The following is a 10,539-nucleotide window of genomic DNA, read 5'->3' as shown; positions in this document are numbered from 1 at the left end:
GCTAACCTATGTTTTATAAAATCATGTGTACATAACCTGGTCCTGGTCCTCTCACCCCTACTGGCGATCTATGTGAGACTCTACCAGAGGCCACCACCACTATATCCGGTTGGTTAGCCACCCCCATCCGGTACTTCACGTAGTCTTGGTAACTGGCTACGGGGGATCCAGGTTTCCCCACTTCTCATCAGGGTGCCCTGGTACCTAGACACCTGTCTCGGACTTTGTTGATTAGGGTGACGTCCGAGATGGCATGACTTTATATTTCTCTCTCTCGTTCATGTCTGTGGTAGGCTTGGTTCAGGCATCCGACAAGGATGCTTCCTGGGCGCCTCCTGGCTGAGGTGTTCTGGGCATGTCCCACTGGGAGGAGGCCCCGGGGCAGACCCAGGACACGCTGGAGAGATTATATCTCTCAGCTGGCCTGGGAACGCCTTGGTGTTCCCCTGGATGAGCTAGAGGAGGTGGCTGGGGAGAGGGAGGTCTGGGCTTCTCTGCTTAGGCTGCTGCCCCTGCGACCTTGCCCCGGATAAAGTGGAAGATGATGGATGAAATATAATTTTTCAAATATGTCTAATCAGTACCAAATGTGTGTAAATGTGCAATTAAAAACTTTATTGAGTAAACTTGGATAATAAAATAAACAGCCCTCCTAAACTAGACAAGAACAATAAATAAAACAAAACCAAACACTGGTTAGACAGGGGTAAAAACAAAAACAAACAAACAAACAAACAAACAAACAAACAAACAAACAAACAAACAAACAAAAAACTGAATATGAATCCTTTTCACATTTAAACTTGGATAAATCCATAACATTATCAAACTTTTATTTAACAGCATGTACATCCTCTTTTATACTTTAGAATCTAACACATAAAACAAACACAAAAAGGCAACCTTTAATTGAGAGGCCCCCATGCAGATGCTTGTATACGGGACTTAACAAAAGCAAGCCATTTATAGAGGTTGCACAAAATACAAAACAAAAGGCAAACATAGACTAAGACTTTGCCTGCAGGAAACATAACCTGGAAAGTACTAGCATGGAGAAAGAACCTACGTTCCAGCACCAGACAAGGGCCGATTTGGCCAGTATATACACAGCGAGGGTGATCAGGGAGGTGAAGACAGCTGGGAACACAGGAAGGAAAAAAAACAGGAGTAACAAGACAGGAAGCAAAACAACAATTTAAAACGATACTTTGAGGAGACATTTTTCTTCAGATGTTGATAAGCAAAGTCTTTAGAAATGTATAAACAAAATATCAAATAGACACTATGCAAAGAAGCCAAATTTTAGGAAGTAAATCATCTCTAAGAATCAGAAAGTCTGAAAGGCTGTTGTTTAATCTGAGGTGTTAGCATAGACAATACATACATGACTAAAAGTGCTGGATCACATGGATCACATCAAAGCTATAGCACAATTTTCCAATTTTAGTTTTTGCCCCTACATATAAAAATACTATAAAGGAAGCTTCAGAATCACTTTCCTATTGGGGGGGATGTTGAGCAGGATTCACAAACTTGGATGTCCCTCATTATCTTGTATGATGTTTAAAGCTTAAGGGGAAGATTTGGTCTCTTTCACACTGTTGGTCAGAGTTTTCCCATTCTGATCTGCAATAACTGAGGTAATCAGCAAACACAAAATAAAGTAAAACAACAGAAAAATGGATAATACAGGTTAAAAAACACAATACAATATTATGCTATGGTGTATATATAAAAAGTCCAATAAGTAACTATTACTGTAATGTAGCCAAATAAATTCACATTTGCACTGTTTCATTTTGTAATATTGCATTTATGTGTATGTACTTTATGTTATTATTGCACCGTGAAGGCGCAACCTAAAATCATGCCAAAACTTGTAATAGACCTGCCGGTGCACCGTGTCCATTTCACGCTTTCCCTTTCCAAACCATGAAAAAGACCCACATGCAGAAGTTGCAGTAAGTTGCACGCTGTAGTAACCGCAGAGTGAGACATTTTATTTCAAGCTAACATGACAATAATCAAGTGAAAATGTTCAAATGGACATTATTAACACATTTACATCTATATACATAGATGCCACCTAGCTGAAATGTACTCTATGTTTTTTTGTTCAAGCGTGACTTCTTGGCTTAATATGTTATCTCCCCCTGCTGGTAATGCAACTTCTACATGTGTGTAGATTTCACATTTTGGAGAGGCAAAGCATGAAACAACTACTAACTAGTAGTGAATGTTTGCAGAGCATTTTACTTCACTGCAATGTTACTGTTATGCTATCTTACCTGTGTCTGCAGTTTTCTTCTGAATGCCAAAGGCCACAGGACCTCTGATAGTAAATCCAAGGTAGAAGGTAACTTGACGTTTTTTCCAAAGGCTGTTTTGCAGATTGGCATTGATTTTAGTCTCTTTACCACCAACTCTTGTATACACTTTGTAGTCTCTTACTACTCCATCAAGTCTAAGAAGGAGCTTTTGGACATCAGGACTTCTGAAGATTTCTTCTTTCTTCCAGTTATTGCTCCAATCTGGTTTTGCTTTCAGATGTTTTTCAATAATTGTTCTGTGAACAATTCTTTTCACACCTTCACCTTTTCCAATGAAAAACACAGGAAGAAGATACCTGGCACGAAAATACTTCTTATATGCATTTTGGTAAGTGTTCTGCATTTGCTGAATTATTTGACTGATGTCATAAACACACTGGCCTGCATTTTCAGGCCAGTACAAGAGAAGGGTGAACATGTGCAGCTCAGGTGGGTCTGTGTCACTTGGGGGCATTTTCCGTCTAAATGGTGTGAGGATGTTGTTGACGAGAGACATTTCTGAATCTGCACTTGGACACATTTCTCTACACTTTGTAGATATGTCTTTGAGCTCTGATTGAGTGTATTGTTTGACAAGAAATGACAGTACTTCCACAGACTGTTCATCTTGGTTTCCCTCCTGAAACATCTGGATGAGTTGCTTTGCAGTTGTGTCTCCAACATACTTCTGGTAGCACTCTGAGATGTCTTCAGATATATATTCAGGATCATCCTTCACCGTGTTAGGCTTTGAGTAAGTCAGATATTGTTCCAAAAAAATGCATTTTCTCTCAACTTTATCTCTGAGGCTTTCTAGTAGTTCAATGAATCCGAGGAGTTTGTAGCCTCTAAGTGATTTCAGGAAAGAGGTTGCCGATACTTTTTTTGTGAGAACCTTTTCCCAGGTTTCATTTTGACTAACAAGTTTGTCATATAGAGTATTGCAGACCTGCAGGTAACCAAAAAGCCCTCTTGAATTAAAAAGTCTTGAAACATTCCTCTTGCCATGTTCTTTCATGTCTGGTCCATCTTCATCCTCAGCAAATCTTTCTTCATCTTCAAAAGCTTTAATCGCTTTTTGAGCCATTTGCAAAATTTCTCCTGGTTCAGCAGAAACCTTTTGCTTCATTAGGTGGTTTTTATGGACTTGGCCAAGTGTGTCAGCAACAAATGAATTTTGAGGATCTCTTTTTAGTGCTCTTTGTGCCCACATTTCTGCCCGATTGTAGTCTTTTAGTTCTATATAATAAAAACGAGCAAGAGCTTGTGGAAAAAATGGATTTTGAAAGATTTTACATGAGGCCTCCTCTAAAACTGTTGCACACTGACATTTCCCCTCCATCGTTTGAATGTCTAGAATTAGTCTAGAAAACTTTTCCTGTTTCATTTCTGTGCTGTTGACTTTTTTCATTTCTCTTTTGGTTAACATGTCTTTGACAAAACCAAGCAACCACGGAGGAATCTCATATCTACAAAAAGTGTTCACAAAGTTTCTTGTTGTGTCACTTCTGGTCACACCTGCCTTTGCCAACAGTTCAGTACAATATTGTGCTATCATACTGTGAGCCATGCGGACCTTTTTCTCAGCTCTTCCATCTTCTTGGAATGTGATGATGAGATGACTGAAAGGCTGCATTTGATCCTCCAGTGAAAGGTCATCATACTTGTCTTGTCTGAGGAAGTCCAGGCACTGAGACTCCAGGAGATATGAACCTGGTACGTAGGCGTTCAGCAGACACAGGAAGGCAGCAAGCTTCAGTGACTGATTTGTTTTTTTCCTTTTTTCTAAAGCAGCACATGCCTCCCTGACGTAGTCCTGAGAGAAATTACTTTGCATTATGTTAAAGCCATGAAATTGTTCACATTTATCTTTGTACCTCTTTTGAAGCTCTTCCTTTTTCTTATCAAAATTTTTCTTCTCATTGTCTGAGAGTGTGTTCTTTAGGACAACGTGGTCACTCTGTTGAGGTGCATTGTTTCTCACACAGCTGAGGAAAATGACTACAGGCATACGAGTAACTATCTTCTGCTCAGCAACTATCCTCATAATGCTGATTTCGAGATCTTCCAGAATCGACTCATTGTTCAGCAACAACAACACAGTTCTCTGGTGGTTTTGACTGCCTGCTGTGAAAAGTTGGACAACCTCCATTGCAACTTTTGTAATATCTGAGGTGGAGCCAGTTAAAACAGCACACCTGAAGGTTTTTCTCAAGTCCCACAACACCTGCATGGCCATTGTAGTTCCCCCACTTCCTGGTTGGTGTGTCAGTTTTACAGTTGATATCCCTGGAAATTTTCTATTTTTCTTAATTTGTTCCCTGAGTTTCTCATATCCATCTCTTTTGATAAAAGTAGTTCCAGTCTTTAGGGACTCTGCCTGTTCACTGATGTAGAAATTTAACCACTCAGGTGGGGCCCCTCTGTAAAAGTTTTCCTCAGCCTTTTCTGTGCATTTCAGGAGATCTTCATCTGAATATTTTCCTTCAAACTGATCTGCATGGAGAATATCCAACAATGGGAGACTTCCCATATGCAATTCCCCTTCCTTAGTGGACCGTGCTGGTCCATTTGCCATCTTTAGCTTTAAGTGTCCTGCAGCATAATAAACGTGTGAAAAGATTTTTAGTCTGAACTGTTCTCTGAGGCTAAATGGCAGTAGCACACACACATTTTAAATGTACATTACTAAGGGTTAGGATTTTACATTCATCAAATTATACCTACTGCGTTAGTTTTATTCTTGATTGTTATTATTCACTAGCTGGGCCCACGTCCTCATTTTAGGTTTGACAGCGTTTTAGTAGGTAAAAGTGAATGCTTTGACATGAATTGAGCTGCGGTTTGGGGGAGGACTTGAAGGGGACTGGCGACGGCTCCCGGGCCGGGCAAATCCCCATGTACTAAGTAGAAGTGAAGAAGTTAAAGAATGTAGAACAAGGGATCAGCTTGCAGTACTGGGGGAACCTATATAGAGGAGCGTGTTTGGAGGCATGGTCCTACTCCTGAAATTCTGATACATAATCTCCAATTACTGGTTTTAACCCTTTAAACGCTGACCTAATTTAGCCTTTAAACCAGGGGTAGGCAACTCCAGGCCTCGAGGGCTGGTGTCCCTGCAGGTTTTAGATGTGTCCTTGATATAACACAGCTGATTTAAATGGCTTAATGACCTCCTCAACATATCTTGAAGTTCTCCAGAGGCCTGGTAATGAACTAATCATGTGATTCAGGTGTGCTGACCCAGGGTGAGATCTAAAACCTGCAGGACACCGGCCCTCGAGGCCTGGAGTTGCCTACCCTTGCTAAAAATGCTAACCGTCACTGGTGATGGGTTATGTTTTAAAGCAGGGGTCCCCAATCCGAGTCCACGAGGGCCGGTGTCCCTGCAGGTTTTAGATCTCACCCTGAGTCAACACACCTGAATCACATGATTAGTTCATTAACAGGCCTCTGGAGAACTTCAAGATATGTTGAGGAGGTCATTAAGCCGTTTAAATCAGCTGTGTTATATCAAGGACACATCTAAAACCTGCAGGGACACCGGCCCTCGTGGACTGGGATTGGGGACCCCTGGTTTAAAGGGTTAATTAAAATTTGGCATGCAGTAAGTTAGAGAATAAAGCAGACTTGGAGATAAATACTTCTACATCAAACTTGTAATTCTGACCCCTAAAGTTATCTTCATCCACTAAATATATTTTATGTATTGTACTTTTACAAGCCCTTGGAATCTTCTAAAACCTGGAATCATTATGTCCAAGCAGTTTTTCCCAGGTCTAACCACAGATTGACTGTAGGGTCATTCAATCTCATATCATCAAATCTTTAGAAAAAAATCTGCTCAAGCATCTTCAACTTTTTTAAACATGTATATAATGATTGGTGTGACATTTTAAATTCATACATAAAATACTTTTCAATATATATTTTTCTGAGAAAAACAAATCTGATCAATTTTCATACCAAACTCTGAGACTGTTGAGCAGAAAGTCTGTGTTGATTTAAGATGTAATCACTGCTGTTGTATATGTAGCACTTTTTGTGTCAGGACAGAGATTTACAAGTGTAACTTCTCAAAAACTCCATAAAGATTTCTCTTACCTTGTGTTCTACTTGATGCAAATGTGTTTGATGTCCTCTCATATCTTACATGTATTAGTGACTAGTGACTCTTGTGCTGGAGTTATATATAGTATACAGCCACTTGTCACACCCAGGTAGGTGTGTAGATACTCAGCACACATTGACCAGATGAGGTAGTAGTAAGATATGTTCAAAATGTTTGAAGGAATCATTAGGACTTTATATTTATTTGTTTCTGAGAAAAAGGCAGATTGGAATGAAGCCTATTAAAGATATTCAGATGGAAAATCTAGAGGAAGCTATCAATGAAAGATCAGGGAAAATGTAAAAAAAAATGTCTTCAATGTTTGAGGTTATTATTTTGTTACTTTGATGCAGCAGTATTATTGTGCAAGAAAGATTGAACAGCTTTTCCAGGAAAAGCGTGGGGGTGAGATCAACAGAAATGTTACTGACAAGAGGCCATGCAACTGTAAACTTTGTAACACTGTCAACCGTTTCTTTCATATTCATACTTTGCTTCCTTCATTTCTTTCTTCTTTCATTTCATTTCTTTCAAAGGCATTTTAAGTTTCCTTTTTCTGATAATGAAACCTACCACTGCAATGTTTTCTGTTCTTACTGTCTGACTGTCAAATGTTACCAATGTTTGTTGTGCTAATACATGTTGTTGATGTTGCAACTAAAATGGTTAATTCCTCAGGGCAAGTGCGCTCAATCACATCTCTTCACTTCAGGCTCAAACTAAATTTAACCATGTGCACAATAACAGGCGTAACTCGTAATCTGATCTATTTAAGAGCAACAATTCTTGACAAACATAACGAGGTGGATCAACTATGAAACAACCACACCTGCCACATGCTTTCATATGTATTATTATCATTATAATAATACATATTATCATTATGAAAGCAAAATCAAAGCCATAGGACGCCATTCTATGGCGCCATAGCTGCCATACGCTAAGACTGATATGATTAATATTAAAAATGATTCAAAGATGCCTCTATTGCCTGCTACAGCAAAACATACATGCCTAGAAATGAACTTTGATCATTTCAAACATCACCAGAAATTCCTTATCGTCAAACACATCATGACACATGGGTCCTCCACACCAGCAGTTTGTCACTAAATCCAGTTGGGACTTTTTGTGTGCATGAGAATATTGGTCTCAATGAAAAGTACTTTTGTATTTTATATTTTTGCTGTGCACCTCTAGAAAAATGCAATCACACGAAGTACAGAAGTAAAACACAACATTGAGGAAAGTCTAATTTCATCCAACTCAGCCTCCCTTTGACAGTTCAAAGATACAAAACAAACAACATTGCTGCACGTCATCTCATGACTCGAGGCACATTCAGCATTCCTACATTTGCAACATTCTCGTTGTCGTCAGCGGCATCTCAACATCGCATTCTTCTGCAAGACCCGCCACATTCATCTGCTGTAACTCATATCATTTCATGGCCCTGTATCACTCCACAAAGCATCTAATAACAATTAATCTTAACCTTAGACACTTAAATTATGTCTAAGGTATTACGTTTGTATATTAACACATAGAAAGCAAATGAAACTGCATAGCCTCATGTGCACATTACTAGATATGAAGATATGAATGTAGCATAAATCATCTACCTCATTATGAGATCCTTTAATTGATAACGTTTTAGATTTTCTTCTAGAAATGTTTATTAATTCTTAAATTTAGATCATTTATTGTAAAAACAACACAGGAGGAATGACTGCACCAGTTGGAAATAACCAGCACAGCACAGAGGTACTGGAGTTACATTCATATTTTATTTAGGATTGACCGATATTTCCACTACATAATTAAACTAATGAAGAAGTTAATGTCATAAAAATGTATTTATTTAGTTTCTCACATATGGGGCTTACAATATAGTATTGATCACATTTGTGTGGTGACGTTACAGTCACTTAAAGCCTGTTTATTCTCCTTTCATTGGTTTGTGTTTGCACAATGGGTCCAGACTGTCTGTAATATACTTGTAATACTTTTTTTGCACTTTGTGAATATAGTGCCTCATAAGGAGTATGCAACCCAATGTCACTGCAAAGTGTGTAATACGCCAGCTGGTCTATTGTGTGGATGTCATGCTTTGCCTCGCCTATGCATGCTTAAGTTACATACTTTGCAGTACCAGCAGAGGTTAAAAATGTATTTAAAGCATCACGAAAACAGTCAGGGGAAACTTAAACTTAGAGAAACATTACGAACACATTTACACGTAAATACATATCAGTCATTTAGCCTAATCTTACGTGGCATAGAAGGAGCCTGGAGTGTACTTCATACCATCCTTTCTCAGGAGTATCTTGTTAGCTTTAAATAAATTACAGACCTCTGCTGGTACACGTGTCAATTTCACGCCTAGGAGAGGCAAAGCGTGACATCCACTCAATGGACCAGCTGCTCTGTCAGGTTAGAGAATGTTTCATATATGATATTAATGTAGTGTTTTTAATGTAGGCTCTAGAGGGCAGGATGTGACCACATTTACAGTGAACCAATAACAGCACCTTCTTTAAGGATGTTTATTTCTTCTTTTGAAAACAACAGGTTTATTTTGTTATTTTTATTTTGATCGGTGTAACTGATGCAGGTGTAATGTTCACAGCTGTGAGTGCAGTGGCAAAACTGTCTTTTTTCACACAGTCCTCTGGGAGTTGAGCTCCACATATTTCTGGTCTTCAGTAATAATGAAGCTCAAGTGTAACTTGAATAAGAGACATCTGTAATCACTCATCGGCCTGCAAACTCAGTGCTGACATCATTACTCTGGTCCAATCATTTTCCTGCCTGTCTTCTGTTCTCTGTGTTTGAAATCTTAGTGCTTTTCTGTCATTTTGTCTTTCAGACTTCCATTGATGCCACCCACCTCCTCCTCATCTTCATCTTCACTACCACCAGCATCTAGACTCCAGGGGGTAATCCTCACTCCTCCCACTGCTGGGATCTCATTCTGCTATGATGGGTCACTGATGTCTAATTGCCAGATAGCCTAAATGAATTCTATAGCTCGATGAATCACGCTCACTTCTTCTGCATGAACTGTCCATGACCACTAAAAGTGGAAATTACTAATGTGGCATTTGTCTCCTTATAGACACCAAATTTCTATTCAGACACATCCCTGCAAGCGTTACGGTAAGTGTCGACAGCAGATGGGCACTAAAAAAATAATTCAGGCTGAGACTTTGATTCCTATTTAGTCTGCTCTGTTTATACAAATCATCAGGCTAAGTAGGCAAATTCCAATTGCTTGTTATGCTGTCATATCACATTTTCACTTAATTATCACTATGGACAAAATATTTATGAAATTATGTTGGTCTGATATTTACTTCAGAAGGGTTTCTCTTTCATTTTTAGACAAATTAATTAAGAGCAGTGGCAGCAAGGTGGGTGGCCTAACAAAAGAATTATAAAGTTCACTTTACTAGCAGCAGCATCATGTCCTCGATACCACATTACAACCAAAAGACCTTATCGTAGCAATACCAACAAAACTACATAACGGGATACCCAGAATGCCAGTCACACACACTCTCACACAAATTGTGACTAGTTGTTGCTGTACACATTAGCACATGCCTTTTTTGTTTGGCTGACAAAATATGCAAGAATGATAGCTGATGATCAGAATGGGGCAGGTTCTGTGTGTTTATAGCAGATAGAAATATTTAGTCAAGATAAACTGCAGGTTTGTAAAAGTTGTTTTTCTCCCTCTAAAGGGAGGAATAAAAATTAATTTAGATGTGTTTCACATGAAGGCGCTGACGTAGTTATCAAAAACGTTAAACTGTCAAAGCCACAATAATGATGGTAGACGATCAAGTTTTAAACCTTGATATATTTCAGACATTGGTCACTAGGTGGCAGCAGAGTTCCTCTGCATTGCCTCAGTGTGTAAGATGAAAACTTCCCACTCTTGTTCTCTTGAATGAGCTTTTTTTTTTTATGATATTTCACTCCTCAGAAATTCATCATCATAAGTTAAGAGAACAGCCCTGGTATTTTTCTGTTTACAAATAGAGATGAAGAAGAAAGCGCTCTGAAAATGTAAGTGCTTCTAAACATGTGAAAAGATTCATGGATACAGATAAT

At 38.9% G+C, this 10,539-nt stretch overlaps 1 protein-coding gene across 1 annotated transcript; it reads right to left on the bottom strand.

Annotated features, from left to right (window-relative positions):
• Positions 1-135: 135 nt before the first annotated feature.
• Positions 136-5,646, bottom strand: LOC146522412 (sterile alpha motif domain-containing protein 9-like). The gene is made up of 2 exons (XM_085152202.1): positions 2,289-5,646; positions 136-1,635 (listed from the first exon to the last, which is right to left on the bottom strand). The coding sequence occupies exons 1-2, from the start codon at positions 4,885-4,887 to the stop codon at positions 1,571-1,573; spliced, it is 2,664 nt and encodes an 887-aa protein (XP_085008328.1). The 5' UTR covers positions 4,888-5,646; the 3' UTR covers positions 136-1,570.
• Between the last annotated feature and the right edge of the window lie 4,893 nt (positions 5,647-10,539).

The sequence above is a fragment of the Neolamprologus multifasciatus genome, chromosome 3, assembly GCF_963576455.1.
Source record: "Neolamprologus multifasciatus chromosome 3, fNeoMul1.2, whole genome shotgun sequence".
NCBI classification, from domain to species: domain Eukaryota; kingdom Metazoa; phylum Chordata; class Actinopteri; order Cichliformes; family Cichlidae; genus Neolamprologus; species Neolamprologus multifasciatus.
Note: the sequence above shows the minus strand (reverse complement) of the source record. Positions and strands in the feature narration are given on the sequence as shown.

Bases quoted from the DNA above. Each gene is read 5' to 3' on its own strand.
- LOC146522412 (XM_085152202.1), bottom strand. From the start codon at position 4,887: ATGGCAAATGGACCAGCACGGTCCACTAAGGAAGGGGAATTGCATATG. The intron at 1,636-2,288 runs GTAAGATAGCAT...TGATTACCTCAG, and splicing joins GAAGAAAACTGCAGACACAG to TTATTGCAGATCAGAATGGG.